Source organism: Leuresthes tenuis, unplaced genomic scaffold, assembly GCF_036924035.1.
Source record: "Leuresthes tenuis unplaced genomic scaffold, fLeuTen1.0.hap1 SCAF_4, whole genome shotgun sequence".
Lineage (NCBI taxonomy): Eukaryota > Metazoa > Chordata > Actinopteri > Atheriniformes > Atherinopsidae > Leuresthes > Leuresthes tenuis.
The window spans coordinates 13,002,831-13,022,149 of record NW_027325358.1 but is presented as its reverse complement, the minus strand read 5'-3'; the positions used below and the strand labels follow the sequence as shown (position 1 = coordinate 13,022,149).

Here is a 19,319-nt window from a genome sequence, read left to right as displayed (position 1 = left end):
GTTCCTCCTTCAATACCTTCCCTTTCTAACTGTTAGCAAAATATATATATATCTACACTACAATGGTATGGAATAAAAATTCAAACAATTTCTTGGTTTCCCTGATATTGTTTAGCACAGCAGATATTTTCAGTGTATGTGAGGATTAAAGTCTCCCACTGTTGGTTTTCCAACCCAGCCGAGATGTATTTCCTCCCTGAAATGATATAAAGAGCATCTAACGGGGGCGCCACAACAATCGCCATGACAACAATGATTACTCATCCCCAAACAAGTGAAACAACAATGAATAACATCTAATCAGGCTCAACGCACTGAAGGTGTGATTATGCACACTGATGCTGCTTCACTGCCTCATGCAAAACATCCCTCTGTCTCTCTGTGTCTCAAAGTGCTCGGGGCAGAATGATTAATTTGCAACTATTGATTCCTCGAGAATGTGGGAGGGATTGAGAGAGAGCAAGGGAGGGGAGGATGGAGCATCCAGTATTCTGAGTAGCGCCTCGCTGCAGCTCTCGCCTCCAGTCTTTCATTTAAGAAAAAGCCAATGCGTGCAGAGTTTGGATCTGCAAAATCACCTCCATCCATCCCTCTCTCTTTCACTCCAATCCTCTTCTTCCACTTCCTTCATTCATCCCTCTCTTTTAGCCTGTGCCTTTTTTCTTCCCTTTACTTCCCTCCTTTCTGCGCCACCTCTGTTGTCTAATTTATCTGTGAATATTCAACAAATGCCTGAGAGTTTGGCAACATGCAGGAAGGAACTACAGTCAGGGTTAGGGGGGGAGGGTGAAGTGCTTAGAGATAAAAAAATAAAAGCATTTACCCTTCTGAGTTCATAGGCTGTTTAGTTTTATTAATACACTGAAACCAAGAGGCCAGCTTTTAGCTGTTTCACAATGACTTCAAAACAGTGATTCCACAGTGATTCTTATTTGATATCAGACTTTATCCCATCTATTCAAAGCTTGAAGTCTAGTTTGTCTGTGCCTTCAATAAAGCATTTATATTCTATGTAAGTATTTTCCAATGTAATTTTTTTTATTTTATTTATTTTCCATGTTTGCTGGAGCTATTGTTTGTCTTTCATAATGTCCAATACTTGCTGATCTGCCACCTTAGATCCAGCTAAAAGGAAGGAGGGTGACATGGATATGAAAGTCATCTACTTTGTGCCCTGACTTCCTTCCCACAAAGTTGTGTGACTGCCCCATTTCTTTCAGATTTGGCTCCTTAAATGTACACGTGCCATTTTTAGACAGTGGCACAAATGTCTGACGGTGTTGGTTTTCTTTGGGAGGACAGACTTCCCCAAAGAGGTCAAGGCTTTCAACAAAGTCATAGCTAAAATATACTGGCTCACTGTCTGATGTCAAGGTAAGTTTAAAACCATGCAGTTTGTATATGGAAAAAAGGGTCACACTTTGATGTTCTATCCATCAAATTTCCCAAGACTTAATAAATTAACTGAGGCTTTGTGATTGTCTATATTTCCAAAATGATAATTTGTTTAATGAAACATTTGAGCCACATCCTTTAGCAGAAAATGTAAGATGGTAATATTTACTGTGATTGTTGTTTTGTATAGGGAGGTGTTCATGGGACAAGATACCAATTAATGCCAACCAGAACTATGTATGTATATACCTAACCCCAACCAACTGTGACTGACAGTGAAGTTGAAAAGTGAAAAAAAACTTGAGATAACGCAGACGAACTGAAGTGTCAGAACAAACACTTACCTAAACGTGATGTTGAGAGTGAAGTGACACGATACATTAAGTAGGTAACCTACTCAGTCAGTTTTAACAGTTCATATTACAGGGAACTTTACAAATATTGCTCATGCTGGCATATTAAATTGATTCTTTACACGCAAACAAACACTGCTCCTCTAAAACAGAGTTGTTTCTGCTTGTGTCACCTGTCTGTCAGCATGTCTGAACAGAGCTCCCAAACACCAAACAAGCAGAGTGGCTGGAGGCCATTTTGTGTCCACATGTTTGTGTCGCTACACTGACCTGAACTCTGAGGAGGTGTCATGAAACTGCTGAGTCGTTTCCCTTATTCTTACCCAACTCATGTGTCACAGCACCTGCTGCAATGAGGACACTCCACGTTCCCTCAATACACCCAAATAAGTAAAAAACAAATCTCTGTATTAGAAAAATTCACCGAGCATGTGCTTGCACATCAGAAGTGTTAACTTAGTATCTATCTTGTAGGATACTCTTTTTTACTCTGGTTAGAAAGGCTCAAAGGAAACATTTTCCAATAACATTCTCTCAAAAAGATATTGAAGGCTGCATTGTGTGGTTCTTTCTCTGATTATTTGACTTTCGATGTCAACCTGTCAAATGAAACACATCTTCACTTTTAAATTTCTGTAACATTTATACATTTCAATCCCGAAATCAGGCTTTTAACACTATGAACGTCCATGTAACTTCCTTATATAGCAGGGGATTTGTAATCGTCTTCCCTGCACGTCTATTTAAAAGAAAATAATGCGAAAGAAACAGCTGAAAGTAACTTTGGCTGACAAAGGAACAATGGATGAGTGTAACTGCAGTGTTTGAGCAACAGACATCTCATTGTTACATTTACACATCATCACACTTCATCACCTGTCTTTTACTGGGCCATTTGGTAGCTGCAGTTGATCAATTAGTAGTTAAACATCTGAGTAACTAGTTCTCTTTACAAGCACTTACTGTATGTCTCTTTGTGACTCTCCTGTTCAGTCCTGCGGGACAGAAGAGTTGTGGAACTTAACCCAAAGTCATTTTTTAAAATTTACTTAGCATGGAAAAATAAATTTCTACTTTTGTCTTTTTGTCATCAGATGTAAAGTTAAGGAGCATCTGGGGTTGTTTTTTCCCCCCCAAGTTTTAATCTTAATTTTAAATGTTGCTTAAATTTTAATTCCTTATTAAATAGCAGATGTGCCACTTGATCCTGTAGGAATGAATATTTTGAGGCTTTTTTTTGTGAAAAAAAAAGGATAAAATAAATGCTGAAAGTTCATAACTGAACTGCTTTAAAATTGAATTTGATCTCTAAAGGCTTATTTTTCTGAATATCACTTCCTTCAAGCCTTTGAGAGTAGCATTGCAATCAGAAATGCTTGAGGATCAATCCAGGATAACACTCAACTGCTAATTATAGTAATCACCAACCTACTTGGCCTCTCTCCTCTTTGGGGGTTAAGACTGATCATTTCACCATGCTGAGAGCTGAATCACTTGACTATGATAAGAAATATTCAGTGCATGTCAAAACAAATGTAATCTTTATTGATACACACTTGACACTTCATTCTCTTTTTTTTATTTATTATGTAACACTTCAAAAAAACCTTTCTGAAAAAAAGGTTTCTGAGTAAGATTACATTTCAAATATTGCAAGGACTTCTCATTTGACTGAGGTACTGTACCCGAAAAATCCACACACAGATACTGTGCGGTACATAAACACTTTGAGGATTCATCGCACATCACAAGTCATAAAAAGCAGACACCAGAGTCCATCATGGCCTTCTTGATGTTGTACTATTCCAGTCAACACAAGTTAGCCACAGCCATAAACTACACCACTGACCATAAAGATCCGATGAATCATGGCATCATACTTCGCTGGGTCTCACTGTGCTTTTGATGAGATATTTGCTATCTGTTTCAATGCACAGATTTACTGCTTTCACACAGAATAGGAACATGTGAACATGTGTTTGTCTGTTGGATTTTTGATTTCATTTAAACACATCTGGATGGAAAGCAACCGATCATCTAAGTGGGTAGCACCAACTTTAGTGTTATCTTGTTGTACCAAAACACCTGCAACAAGATTTGGAAGTGAGACCGCAGCACAAATGTTCATCCAACCTCAGTCTTGACTCAAAGACTCACGCACACACACAGTGAAGTATAGCCAAACATAGTTCCTAGTCCCAGTGAAGCCAAACATAATTTCTTTGGTCCTGATTAGGATTAGGGATGTAGTTTGGTTAAAATTAAAGTTAGATGAAAAATGGGGTTAGGATGGATTTTGTAAACGTGCTAGCTTTACAACCAGCACCCTGTGCCTCACAGTTTGATAAAAAAAATAGTTCTCAAATATGTAATGTCTGACTTATTGTTATTGTTCCAACCAGTTCCAACTTTCTTACTGCTGTCCTCCATTGTTTTCCCTTTTGTATTGTACTCGTAAATAACCAGGTGTACTGCCTGTGTACTTCGATGCAACTTCTACTGCATTCAGGTACATAACCTCTTTATATTATTCTGTATAGAATAGTCTTTTCTAAAAAAAATAATGTGTATAATTGGCTTTTGCTTTCCAATATATCACCATATATTAGGATCTATTAACCACAATTATATTTTCAATCATCATTTTGCCTCCCAACAGTCTTGAAAACATGATAATTGAGATAAATGTATCACTTTGCTGAACCATGAACCCCCTTTGTTTACAGTGGTGCACTTTTGCCTCTTCCTAAAAGCCCAGACTCACTCCCTACCAAGCTGCCGAATGTTTTGTTGAGCTTGAGCCCAGACAAGAGAGGGATTAACAGGATCAATTGAAAGGAAGTCAAAGTTGGATCTAAGTTTCCATATAGGTCAAGCTGTAACTGGGAAGTCAACAGTTCCCAAGCAGCTAGGGAATGCATCGTGTCAACAGAGAACCAAATCGGGATGTAAAAACAAACATTTGTGTGTTGCTGGGGTCTGTTTATCTAACTCTCAATCTAGTGCACATCATTTAAACAATGAGCTAATATTTTGTGTACAGGCAAATGAGACTCGAATCACACACACACACACACACTTACAAGCACTGTGAGTCATGTGGCTTACATGACAGCATTGTTACTCCATCAGTTTGGCCATATGTTACTACTATCACAAACTTCATCGCGGCTTTACCCAGTGCTCACACTGAAAGCAGCTCGGTCGGACTGACTTTGACTGATGGTGGACGGTTCGTGGGCGCTGATAACATTTATCTGGCTATCAGCTGGAAGACCATTTACACAAGCAAGGAGCATGTGTGGACTTCTGTTTCTGTGTCTACCTAGCTTCTGCATCCACACAAATGTTTAACAGCTCTATGTGTAGAGTCTTACACATGCTGCTCATACACACACATACACAAAGACACACTGCACTCCCTGGTCATTCCCTTTGGCTCCTGATGTCTGTAGGATTAGGGAGCAGTCGGCCTGTCAGCACCTCTCCCACCAGGCGTTAAACAGGCTACGTGAAGGTGCCAACAGCTCACTGATAACACCACTCTCAACCTACTATGCTGTAAAACAAAGACTTTGACATACTGTTACTACTCTAAGACGCAGGCCCCTACTGTGAAATACAGCACATGACGTACCACTGTTTAGTGTTGTTGTGTTAAACAAAACAAGTGAGACATGGAACTGTTACTCTCAACTGTGGAATGATGAATTATTGTATTGTTGCGATTCCCTTAGCCATATTAACATGACTGTTCTGTAATCAACATGGTTGACATGTTTTTTTTAAACACAGTGCTCAAAAACTACATGCCTTAGGTGTCAGTGTTATCAACCAACAAATAGGACCTTATTAAGAAGTAGGTTGGGTTTGCAGATGGTTCTTCACTTCTCTATTTCATCCCTCTTTCTTTGATATTTTCTTTAGCTTCATATACAAAACAAAATCAGTTGGTTAAGTTCAGGTTAAAGTTAGTAGTTAAAATATCTGGTTAATGTTAGAACTTGGAACACTTGGTTATGGTTTGGGAAAAAAAATAAAAAATCAATGGCTTGATGTAAAATATCAGTCAAGTATCCAGAAGATCAGGCATGTACAGGTAGATGTTCTGGATATAGTTTTAAAAAAAACTTGGTGTGTTACCAAGGCAGTCTCAACTATTCCTTTCTATTGCACAAGAGGCAGTTTTGATTCCTAAACAAGTAGCGTCTGTTCCTAAACCTAAACAGGAAGCTGTTCTGCCTAACCATAACCAGGTAGTTGTGATGGCTAAACCAAAGAAAACAGTGAATGAAACAGAAAGGAAGAAGGAATTGCTAAAGATTAAAAAACAGCTATCGTAATAATTTAACTTGAGTCTATACTTTTTTAGTCTGTGACTGTGTTTTTGATTTTTATGCAGGCTTCTTACTTGCTTAACTTCAATCAAAACTTCATAGTAATGTTTGTTTTCAGTGTGTAATATACAGCAAGCCTCGAAAAATGCTAATTTGAGACTGCCAACAAATTGCCTATGCGGCCATTAGAGCTGAGAAGTGATGCATTTCCTACCACCTGTAGGGGCTCTCTAATCACCAATTCTCTAATCTCTAATTTCTCTAATCACTCCTCAGGGTTGCATTTAACAGCATGAACAAATAACCTTTAAGGCCATAAGGGGTTGGAAGACTTGTTGGTCCCAAAACATGCATGTTAGATTAATTAATTTAAAACTGACAAGGCATGAGTGTGTGTTTTTGTCTGTGTCAATTGTCTATGTTGACTGTGATGGTATGGCGACCGGTCTAGAGAGTTCTCCGCCTCTTACCAGCTACAGTGTCAGCTGAGGCAGACTTTAGCTTCAAGTGAGCCTGTACTGAATAAAGATGGTATGTCCAGATTTCTAATCTGTCTCTTTTGAGTTTTTCCTAAGACCCACTTTGGTTGCATTTTCTTCATAACTCATTCACAGCTTGAATTTTAGAGCATTTCATTCCCAAAAACTTAGTAAGTAAATTATGTAACTTTGACTGTATGTCAACATGATGTAACTACAATGTTCAACATGGCTTTATCCAGCATTCAGATTTCTGTAATATTTCATACTTGTAGAAATGTTTTGTTGAAGGTTTTTGCTTGTTTTTCTATAATCACAATGGCAGTCTCTTATACTGCCGTTACTATGTTGTCCTAAACCCAGAGTTAGGAGCCCATGCTCTAGTTTCTCACTTGGCCTTATTGTGAACTCATTTTCACTCACAGGCAAACTTGAAACAGCTTCAACAGTTTTTCAGTACTTACAATAAAAAAGATCAAGTGAGGCATTTTACCATCTTTTACAAGATAATTGATCCTTTTTGCCCTCTGGTAAGCACAATTTGAGAAGTTAAATTGTGGGATGCCGTTTGAAGACAGCAACATAATCAAAATGGGACTGAAGGCTCCTGTTGCCAGTTGAAATGCAGGTGACCGGTATTTACTCAAGCTTATGGTCATAATAGAGCATATTTGCATGACGGTAAGGGCTGTACACTATACTTACTACTCCGCACTGGCCACTTGCTTCCAGTCACACCCCAGACTGCTTATGACTGTGTCCTGTTGCATAACCTTGTTAGTGAAACGTTTCAGCATCTGCAGCAGAGCTAACACAGCACTGGACACACCGCCGCAGCTTTCAAAGGCAATTTCAAGAGTTACACTGGAGGCTTTTGGCAACTTGTCCACACACAGAACATCCGAGAAATTAAGATTTTCACAGTAACATTGAGGTGATTGTATATTAGATCAGATTCAGAGCAACCCCAACACAATGTACAGCCCTCACTACTATTAATGCATACATTTGATTTGAATCTAAAAACGCTGATTTCTTTCATCAGAATATCTATTATGTTTAGATTTCTTGAGTCTGAGAACATCAGTTACTAAAACCACACATCATCTTGTGTTTTTAATATAAATGCAGTCGTTTGATCCCTGAAAAATGTAGCTCATTGAAGACATACATATGCATACAACAGTATAAAACAAACAAACAGTGGATTTGATGTAGTGGCTGACAAGAGAGCACAATCTTATTTACATGCATGTAAATATGTTTAACGTGTGTGTGTGTTTGCCATATACACACACTCGTGTGTGATGTCCCTCCCATGGAGCAGAGCAAAGTGTGTGTCAGTCCCAGGTGGTGTGTGAGCACACGTAAACAGACTCTTTGATTGAGAGGCCGTGATGCCCGTTTGACAGGCGGCCTTGTGCTGCCAACAGAGTGCTGCATCGCCATAGTTACTGTGTCATGTGGCCATCAATACCAGGCAATGCTATGAAAGAGGACAACAAGAGCTGCTCCAAGTAAAAGGTGGAATGGCATCATTAGGTAATTAGAAGAGGGGTTCTGGTTTAAATATCAGTTCTGTAAAAGTAATTCTTAAAAAAGGTTTATCCTACAATATGTACCATTATTTCAGAAGAAACATGAGCTTGGCCTAAAGAAAATTACCATGACCTCTGAACACTGCATTATGTGCTGGAGGCATGCAGTGTGGACAAATAAGGTGCAGCACCTCAGACATCCACAGGCATTCTCCTTTATTGTCTTCTTCATTGTGTTGACAGTAAGTCATGCCCCTAATGTGTAGCTGGAGACTTTACATGCACTTTATTCATATAATAGCTGAAATTGAGTAATAGTGTCCGTGTTCCATATTTTTCTAACCCCTGAGTGTCCATTCAGTTTGACTTACAAAAGTAAGTATAGCCCATAGAATGTTATCGGTATAGTGCAGTCTCCTGCTTGAAGGTCGTGTTTCTGACCATCTTCTACCTCTGACCCTGAGGATTTTTGCCAATCTCTTTCTTCCTAAAATGAACGAGGCATCTGATGTGAAAAAGCCAGTAACTGATTTTATACTTTAATTGTTTCTCTTCTGTTGATAAGATACATGCTGAAAAACTAAGCCAACTTGGAATGGCCAATATCTGTAGTACTCAAATGGCGAACTACACTACTAAGCTAAAACATGCAGGGGCTATGATTGTATATGTAAGTGCTGCACTAATTAGCACAGGTATGGTACAAAAGAAGTGTGTTGTTTACAGTCAGGCTGGAATGTGTCTTGTATGCGTTTCATTTTTGTATCTGAAAATAAATGGATTGGCCTAACCATTGGCCTGTGTAGCAAGCCACAAGCACATAACAAAAACACGATTGGTGTTTAACCACGTTTTCTACTGTCTGCTACAAAAGAAATATTTAGGTCTCATGTTCTTTTTTAAGATAACTCATCCTTTTACACTGCATAATTATGACTGTGGCTGCTTTGAGTGACAGCCAAATTATACAACAGAAGTGCATTATGTCTCTGCACTCCAGCTTAGATTTGCCTCTTGTTGTTCACTTCTAGCAGCCACACCCAAGATGTCAACAGCTAAATGCTCGGTAAGGTGTCTAAAAATTCAGTTGTCAGAATCTGATGTCATGGTGGCTTCATCCATCTCTCATTGATTTTCTATGAATGGTAGCATGTAAGCACAATACAAGGCCTTTTGCAATGTAGTGATGAGGACATTATGGTCTTTCACCTATTTCTATGGAATAAAATACACAATAATCTAGATCAGGAGATCTGTATTTATGTGTGGTTCTGCAATTTGTTCTTTAAAAAAAACTGTAGAACTCAAATTAGGTAGATCTGCTAAACATTGATTTAAATCATCCATCCATTTTCTATACCTGCTTAATCCAATTCAGGCAGGGTACACCCTGGATGGGTCGCCGGTCCATCACAGGGCCACACAGAGACAAGCAACCAGATATACTCACACTCACTCCTAGGGTTAATTTAGAGTTATCAATTAACCTAACATGCATGTTTTTGGATGGTGGAAGGATGCAAGAGTACCCACACAGGCACAGGGAAAACATGTTAACTTTTGGTATGGATTCAAACCATGCCATGAGGCAACAGTGATTACCACCACACCACCGTGCAGCCCTGGTTTATATACATTTATGACTATTTCCATGGTTTGAAGATCAAACCCTTTGATGAGACAAATCCATTTTTTTGTTACGTTGTTACTGGCATTGTGATAATGTGATCCATTAGCTTTTCTTACAAAAACTGTCACAATACTAAGCCAGCATGCCCCAGCATTACAATATCAACGACATATATTCATGAAAATTTCTCACATGTATGAAGAACTGCTATAACATGATGATTACTGACAGGTGAAGAAAAGAAAACCGATTAGCTTTCACCCCTCAGCTGTTCAAGAACTTAATTCTCGGGCCCTATTCCACTGACCCCGACTTTCAAGATCTAAATAGCCTTGGTCTTGTTGTTATGAGAGCAAACTGTGTGCAATCACTGAAATGCACTTTAAATAACATATGCACTTTCATGATAGCTTTTACATTATTTATTACTTAATCAGTTTTATCTGAGTATGTGTGAGATCTGTGTGAGAGTGAAAACACTTCAAGAAGAGCTGTTTTAAATGTTGTTGTATTGTTCCCAATTTAATGAAAATAAAGAAATTCTATTCTATTATCATGTTACTCTGGCACCCAGCAGTGGGTGGACTTTGTATGTATATGGTGGCAGCATACAAGATAACAACTAACCTGCTCATTTGTGCACAAATAATAACTCACGGAACACAATAACTATCATTCTGATTTTTTCCCTTTTTATTCAAATAGATTTTTTTAAAATATGACTGAGAGAGAAAGTTTTTAAATCCCAACTTGCCTGACTTTTAAAAGTATCAGGTATCTTTTTTAACATTTTAAAAAGGGAAAAATACACAAAATGTAGTTTAAATACACAATTATGAGATCTGAAACCAAATAGAATTAATTGTTGATCTTGCATGAAGAAAAACAAGCATACAGACACAAAAACTTCATAACAAAGGCTCCTGTGTTTTGACAATGCCATCCAGTCCTGCTTGAAAAAGAAGGTTGAAAGGGTTCAGATGTGTTCACGTATAAAATGATTTTGAGCAGCCTACTGGTATGAACACGTATATATGGCAGACTCCGACGCTCACACCTCATTCCCAGAAACATATCTCTTGTCATCCACACCTCCCCCACTCTCATACCTGCCGTGATGGAGATTAATAGCAGCATTTAAAGCCTGCTGAGTTCCACCTGTCAAGGCTGCAGCCCCCAGGGCAGCTCCTGTCGGTGCCCAAGAATGAGAGACTATCCTGGGGCAAGATCCATCATGAATGTCCACCACAGACTGGATCTCTAGTGCCAACCTCCACAGCTGGACCACCGACATGGGGCCATCCGTCCAGAATGACAGGCGCGATAGGTGAATCCAGCTGGAGCAGACTCGATAGCTGCTCTATGGAGGGACCTGGGGTTCGAGGGAACAAGTAACGGCTGTATAGCGGGAGGACGAGACAGGACTGTATTTACTTTTCACTGGATATTCAAAGTTTAATCCTGCAGGTGAGTGGGATTTTGGCAGAAGAGGAGATACAGAAGTGTTATATCCAGGTTTGAATATGTAGCTTAATTTTGATGCCACCTTTGTATGTATCCCCTCGTACTTTAATATCATCTACCATTAAAGCGATTAAAGGTATTAACATACATATATGAAACTCGTGTTGTACTTGATTTTAATGCTCTTAGTTGATAAGGAACGAGTATCCAGATGCTGTTCTGCAACAACAGTGTTCTGAAAAATATATAATTGATGCCACCAGTATCTAGTTCGAGGTGTGTGATTGCAAATTCACAATAATGTGGTAAAATCAGTTAAATCTATATAATTACTGGTCTCTAAAGTCTTATGATATCAAGTGATGACAACAGAGTAATATGTGATAGGTTTTGTGTTTGAAAGCGATGGTTTCTATCCTCCAAGAATAAGGCAGTGTTTGAATTTTAGAATAAATAGCCATTACTGTCTTATGACAGATGCAAAAATTGGTAAGTCACAAATAGAATCTATCGTTTTATTGGGAGGAATTTTGAAGTTTGACAGCCGCCTTGACTTGTCAGTCACTTCTATTACAGTATCAACAACAGGCCGCCCACAGAGTGCTGCTGGATGCTGACTGTTTGCAAGCCTCATTGTAGAGGAAGAACAATGGCTCTTTTTTCCTTACCCAGCACTCCGATGCCAGACATCATAAATAATGTGTTATGTGTTTTAGCGTTTTTTTTTTTATCGAGGGACTGCAGCTTTAACTTTTGCTCTCCTTAACATTAGTTCAATAATTGTAGGCGATCACAGTTTACGAACTTGCATTATTTCTAGTCTAAAACCAGTCATTGTAATTAATGTTTTCCTTTCTTGTGACCTAAACCAATATACAGCGAAGGAACTTTAAAAGATTTATTTTTAGCTCTGCTTAATATCAACACAGGTGCATAACAGGGAAATGTCTTACTGGTCAATTACTGGCCTCATTTTATAGTCAAATGTTTTAGTGTTTTGTGAACTAAAAAGTATGGAAAATATTTTGGATTCATATTTCAGCATCTAAGTCACCCCAAACTTAGATACTTAAATAAAAAAAACTTCTGCATAAACTTCTGCGTATACTAGAAGTTTGACATAAAATAAATAACACTTGGGAATATAAACCATAATCAAACAGGATCTGGGCTCAATACTAGATGGAGAAACTGAGAAACTACCAGTACAGGGGACTCTTGGACAGAATTAATCATTTGATTAAAAATGTTTTTGTAACATTGAATTTACTAATTGTCATTATTACCTATACTGAGTGCCTGACTTTTGCTTGATATCAGAGATCATGTGATCCCCCCCAATCAGATACTTTAGTAATCAGATTGCATGTAATTTGTCCTCCCCAGCCACTAAACCCCTTATTGGAGCTTTAGATAAAAAAGTAATCAGCATTTTTATTTTGTAGCAGCAGATTATTTTTGTAATCTGATTCCATGTAATTAGATACTCCCTATCCTAACATATCACTAACTGCAGCTTTAGATAAAGTAGCAGCGTAGTGAGGCTGTGGAGACGATCAGCACAGTAAAACTCCTGGAACCGTTGGTTATTAGGATGATTAACATCAGAGATGTAACGTACTCTAATTCGGAGACCGTCTGCTTCACAGACACTCTTACATTTGTACACAAGCTGGAGCATTAATGCTGAAACATGATCAAATTTACTATGAAGAACTCAAAGCTCAACTTGGGTCTCACTGTTACTTGTGAACTTTACTGCATTTTAATGCTAACAGGTCACTTTGATTACAAAACTGAAACAGTCCCAAAACCAGTTCCTAAAAATCACATAAACCATGCCCCAAGGACTAAAAAAAAAATAAAAAATCACAGTCAAGCTGTGACGTATTATCTCAAAAGCTGGGTTAAGATAGGTTAGATAGAACGTGGGCCTGTGTGTTAAAGATAGCACAGGATGCCTGAGGGTGTGTGACAGCAAACCAGAGCTGCCTGTTCTTTCTGTCTCTTTTTCTTTTTTCCCTTCTTTTTTTCTTTCTTAACACCTCCCAATTTTCCCCTTATCCTTCTCGTTTTTCCTCTCTGCACCACGCAGCTATAAAGCAACTGTAGCTCCAAAGGCAAGGCATACAGAACAAGCTGGATCGCTCTCGAATTCCTCTATGCTGTTAACCATTTCAAATCTTTGATGCCAAGGACACTGACCAAGCTTAGATTGTGAAAAGTAAAGCCACTTAGCAAGTAAAACAAGCATGTCACATGGAGTGAGTTGGTGTGGCTGCATTCACGTCAATAAATGTGCTTTGACGTAATTTTTCTAACTCCTGACAAGATTTGATGTTTTATATCTTCAAAGACAAAAACATTTTGTCTTGTAGTTGAGCTGTCCTTAAAATGATTACACCTGCACAGAATCAGCCACAAAAAAGTGGCCTACAATGTAAAACATATTGTTTTCCATTTCAGTACCCTCAATGCTGGAAATCTATATTCATTTTTCATGAGCAAAACTAAAGAAAAACAATGTCGGTGGGTGAGCCTGACACCCAGCAGTTGTCTCTGTTTCACTGCTTTTCTAAACAGTTCATACACAGCTAGCATTAGCACCTTGGAGCCTAAAGTGGTAGCCTTGTGGATGATTAGGTGGAACTTCATTTTGGCTCTGCTGGTGCTATAAAGCCAGAGAAAAAAAAAAAGCTTTTCAGAAGAGGTTGTGCCCTGAATAAGGCAGCATTAGCAGTAATTTATTTCTGTTTGCTTCAGATCTGTCACATTGTTGGCTGCATTTCTTGTATTGGTAGATGCTGCAAATGACAGAACACAGAATGTAGCTCTCATCAAGAGCTTGAGTAGCTTAAAAAATAAATAAAATTACATAAAAACAACCACGACAATAATGATGATAACAATAAACAAGTACTGTAGCAGTGTCCGGTTTTGCACAAAACCGGACATAAAGTTATAGCTGTATTACTGTGAGAACATGAAAACCTTTTTGTGACTCGAGTCCCAGACTGAGCACACATAGGTAGGAAAAAAGAACTTTGCTATGAAATAGTATATGCATGGGTGGACTGATTTGAATGATAAGAAGTAAATGTGAGTATGATGAGTAAGTAACACTATGAGAAAAAAGGCACAAATTATTTACTCATCCATTAACTAATGCAAGGTACAGCAAGAATTTTTAATGCTCAGTACTTAAAAATGTTCTAGTCATTATCACCTGATGCGATCAGTTCAAACCTAATATATCAAAAGTTTGGGAGCGTTAATTTCAAATAGAAACTGATGCATGGATTTCAGCTACATAAAAAACTACATTAGCTCAGCCTCTCCTACAGTGAATCAACAGAACACCTGTTCTCATATGTTTTACCATACTGTCTCTTGTGTTCTGGTCTAGGTAATATTGTAATTTGTTCTGCCTCTTGATATTTTTTGTAGAGTCTGACCCCTTGTATTTTCTGTGAATCTCACTTCCTGTTCTCGTTTTACACTCAAATGTGTTCAGCTAATTACCACCTCCTGGATTTTGTTGGTAATTTGCTCCTTCAGTATAAAAACTCCTTGTTTTTCTTTGTTTGCCACCAGATCCTTGTGATTTCTCTCGTCAGTCAGTCAGTCATGTGTCTCCTCTGGAATTTTGTTTTACTTGTTATTCCTTGATTATTAGTTCCTTGTTTTTTCTGCCTTGGCAGCACCTTTTGTTAGTTTGATCAACAAAATCACTGTTTTTTTAATCTACCTGTCTTCTCCTTGTGAGTCCTGCATTTGAGTCATTTCCCTCCTTCTGCTCCAGCCATGGATCATGACTAAATTAAGCTGTTTGTAATGAAATTGGGCTGTCAGATGCAAAAATGCATATTATGAACATACAAATACAGCAAATTAACTTTTCTCAATTTTCGCAAATCACTTCATGTTTGAATTATCTCTCTAGTAACATCCCTTCACTGATTCCTCATCTTACAAAGTGTTAACAGATCACATAAGGAAATATGATAATTTGTTATTTGTGAACACTAAACTGAATGATTATTCTTTCATTAATTCATGCATTAAATCATAATGAAGCCCTCCAACTGAAACAATATTTTGGGTAATTTGCTCATATCCTTAAATATGACCCAAAGGAGGAATATGACCCTTCTGCAAAGGGCAGAAGGAAAATATGACTCAAATGAGACTCAAATCAGAGCAATTATCATTCTTGTGCGTTTCCTGTATGAAGCCACAAAATCTTCACAAGGAGGTAGTAGAGGGGGTTAAATGGCACGGTAGCACGTTCATGCATTTATGATGTGTATAAGACCAACGTATGACAACGGCTTTTTCACTTCGAAGTTTCATTCAGTAAAAAAAAACAAAAAAACAACAACAACACTTGACTAAAACACTTTGGTCATTTCCTGGTTTAGTTAAGGCAATAATCTTTGATTAGTATTAGAAAAAGATCAAGGTTTGGTGTAAAATACATTCTTTTTACAAGAACCCAGTTACCTTCTTGGATGCCATTTTTAGAATTCACATTCAGATGCTTGTAAGCATAGGTCGTTTTGGCCTGCATGAACAAACGCCCCACGGGGACATATTTGAGCAGAGTACAATCTCTGCCTGTTAGTATCAGAAAGTCACTCATCTGAACCTGAAAACACTCAGATTCAGAAACAGTTTAACTTTCTATCAATTAGATAAGAGAAGTAGGAACAGTTAGTTTGACAGTGGAACTGGTAAAAGCGTAAAACCTTAGGGAGATGACAGACAAAACTGCATTAGCAAGATATGAAGACTCAACAAAGATGGCCATCGTCTATCAACTACCTTAAATATCATATGATGTGCATATTAGTATGAATTATCTGGGAGATATCAGGAAATATGCATGCTGTTTCATTGCATTTATTTGATTAAATGATTATAGAGACAGCTATCTGCATTGCTGATGTAGAATAGATGAAGAAAACTATGTGAAGACAGACTTAACTCTCTTTGCAACTATATCTCATTATAGTTTGCCTTATAGTTGCTCTGATACACTGAGGATGAATAACAAGGTGTGTGACATGATTTGACTGCACGGCTTGACCGATGCAATAATATGAGGTCACAATCAGAGAGAAACACATCACATCATCCACACAATAACTGGATATGCATGAGTGCGCTCACACACACACACACATAACAAATGACTAATGGGTCTGTGCTGCTTATGACATGCATTCAATTGCAGAGGGTTATTTAAGATAGAAACAAAGCATAATTTTGAGATATTTACAATCAAAGTCATGAAACCTTAGTCAGAGGCTTTATATGACACGAAAAGCGCTACATAGTGTCTTTCCATATTAAACCCACATAAAAAGTCAAGACAGAAGCTAGTCTTGTGGCCATTTTAAACAAACAACAGACAACTAGGTGAATCATGGGAAAAAGCCTACCAATGGAGTGAATTGATGCCATCAGCACCAAGCTTTGTTCTGTGATTTTGGTGAGGCCGGGTATTGTCTGATGATGGATGAAACAAGATTTGTATATTTGATGTGTGTGAATGTGTCAAAGTTGCTTTTACATTTTAAGAGACATTTCACAGTTCTCTTATTGTACACGTAAAGTCACACTGCAACTCATATATGCATTAATTTAGCTTTCTGTCTGCCAGCCAAACACTTGTCTAAACAATTGTTTTTCTTTTCGCTGACAGGCTTTTTTGATAATTAAACTAATATTTCTGTCTATCTGAAGTCCTTAAATGTTGTATAGATGTTTCTTTGTCACTTTGCAGCTCCCATTTAGAATGCTAATCGAAATATCCAAAGTAAAAGAGGTTTGAATATTTTGGTCTCAGTCCAATTAGAAACTGTTCGCTTAAAACTAGGTCTGAAACATCTCTTGAACTTGTAAAATCAGACTACAAGAGCATCACATTGGTTTTTGCCACACATTTGTCTGATTTTTAACTGGATAAGAATTCTAGATTGTATTCAAATCCATCAGACTGATACAGGTTTGTTTACACTTCAATGTGCACTCAACAGGAGGATAAATTACTAAAATTACTTGACACCTCCTTCATGGACACTAGCCTAAATCTTGTGAGAATATATCTAAACTTTCTTTTCATTAGAGAAGTATGAATTACGTAAGTTATGCACATATACTAGGGAGTATTAGGTGGGTTCTTTGTGTACTGGGCTTACTAGCTAGAGATACCACCGGATTCCCACTTTATCTGCTGTCTGGGTGAACACCTCAGACAACTTTGCAGTGTTCTTTGATTCCTTCCACAGCATTTTTTTTTTTTTTTGCAGGAAACTGACTTGGTGACTGGTATGGTAAAACTGTCTAGGTAGGTAGCAAGTGTATAGCAGAACATTGCATTTTAACACAATGAACAGTGTGACTCACTTTACCTGTCAGTATTTTTAATGTTATTGCTGATCAAAGTAAGACCAGTCTGCACTCTGGCCCTGACAGACCAAGAGGAAAGTCTTAACCCTGAACGCAACCGTTTGGTGGACACTTCTCTTAGAAAGCAGATACATTTATTTCTCCACATTTGAACACACAAGAAGTATGGTGTCAGAGGTCGTTATAGATAGATAGATAGATAGATAGATAGATAGATAGATAGATAGATAGATAGATAGATAGATAGATAGATAGATAGATAGATAGATAGATAGATAGATAGATAGATAGATAGATAGATAGATAGATAGATAGATAGATAGATAGATAGATAGATAGATAGATAGATAGATAGATAGATAGATAGATAGATAGATAGATAGATAGATAGATAGATAGATAGATAGATAGATAGATAGATAGATAGATAGATAGATAGATAGATAGATAGATAGATAGATAGATAGATAGATAGATAGATAGATAGATAGATAGATAGATAGATAGATAGATAGATAGATAGATAGATAGATAGATAGATAGATAGATAGATAGATAGATAGATAGATAGATAGATAGATAGATAGATAGATAGATAGATAGATAGATAGATAGATAGATAGATAGATAGATAGATAGATAGATAGATAGATAGATAGATAGAATAGATAGATAGATAGATAGAATAGATAGATAGATAGATAGATAGATAGATAGATAGATAGATAGATAGATAGATAGATAGATAGATAGATAGATAGATAGATAGAAATGTGTGTGTTAGAAAGTGTGAATGTTTGTATGTGTGATGGATGCAGAGTACATACAGTATAGTGTGGGCATGTGAGCGTATGTGTGGGCATGTGAGTACAAATGCAGGACTGTGTGAATGTGTGTGTGTGGGCATGCAGGGATCGATCAGCTCATGTGCCTGAGCGGGGAGTTGCTGGTGCATCTGTCCATAGATGTATGACTACCTCTGTGTTTCCAGCTCACCTTCCAGGCAGCAGGTCCTCCAGAGGCCTGAGTGCGTCATCACCTCCTCGTTCTTCTTGCTGGTCTCGTTCTCGTTGGTGCTCTTGATCTTGCAGACGCCACGTGAATACAGCCAGTAGTCTGTCCCTACGGCAATGGTCATGAGGCTGAAGGCGGCGAAGGCCCCCACCGTGGTCAGCAGCATCTGAACTCCGCGATCAAACACGCCCATGTTGCCGCATTCCACGAAAGGGGGGCCCCCTTTCCTCTTTATGTACAGGAAGTAAATATTTGTAAGTTTGCGTCGCCACGCCAGCTCGGACAACGGGGGATGGGCGGCGTCGGGTGGACGACGGTAGCGGGGGGCTGCTGGGGGGACGGGGGAGTTAGGGGAGCTCGGGGGAAATCGTATGGTTGGTTTTGGGGGGGGTACAGCCAACAGGTGAAAAATAAGATAAGGGAGTAAATTTGAGGGGGATTTTTGGCGTTTGGCCCAACAGATGGGCCAAACACACTTTGGCGATGACAACAAAACCCTCAGCTGAAAGCGTTCAAGACTCTAGTCCTCTAATGGCAGTAATATGCCCTGCTCTGGAAAAAAATAATCATTGACCTAAAAACTCAGGCTTCAAGCAGATCCCACAAGAGACCTGGTCTGGGATCTGGGCCTACTTTGTGGAGTTTGAAGGCTTCTAAACGTCAAACTCTGAAAGTGGCCGAGATAATGAGAAGAT

General features: G+C 38.3%; 1 protein-coding gene across 1 annotated transcript in view; it reads right to left on the bottom strand.

Annotated features, from left to right (window-relative positions):
• The window catches only part of LOC140305678 (voltage-dependent calcium channel gamma-2 subunit-like), a 57,291-nt gene extending 38,376 nt beyond the window's left edge, over positions 1-18,915 (bottom strand). The window contains exon 1 of the mRNA XM_072384635.1: positions 18,607-18,915. Coding sequence (XP_072240736.1) covers positions 18,607-18,817 — 211 coding nt within the window. The 5' untranslated portion in view covers positions 18,818-18,915. The remainder of the gene's footprint in view (positions 1-18,606) is intronic.
• Between the last annotated feature and the right edge of the window lie 404 nt (positions 18,916-19,319).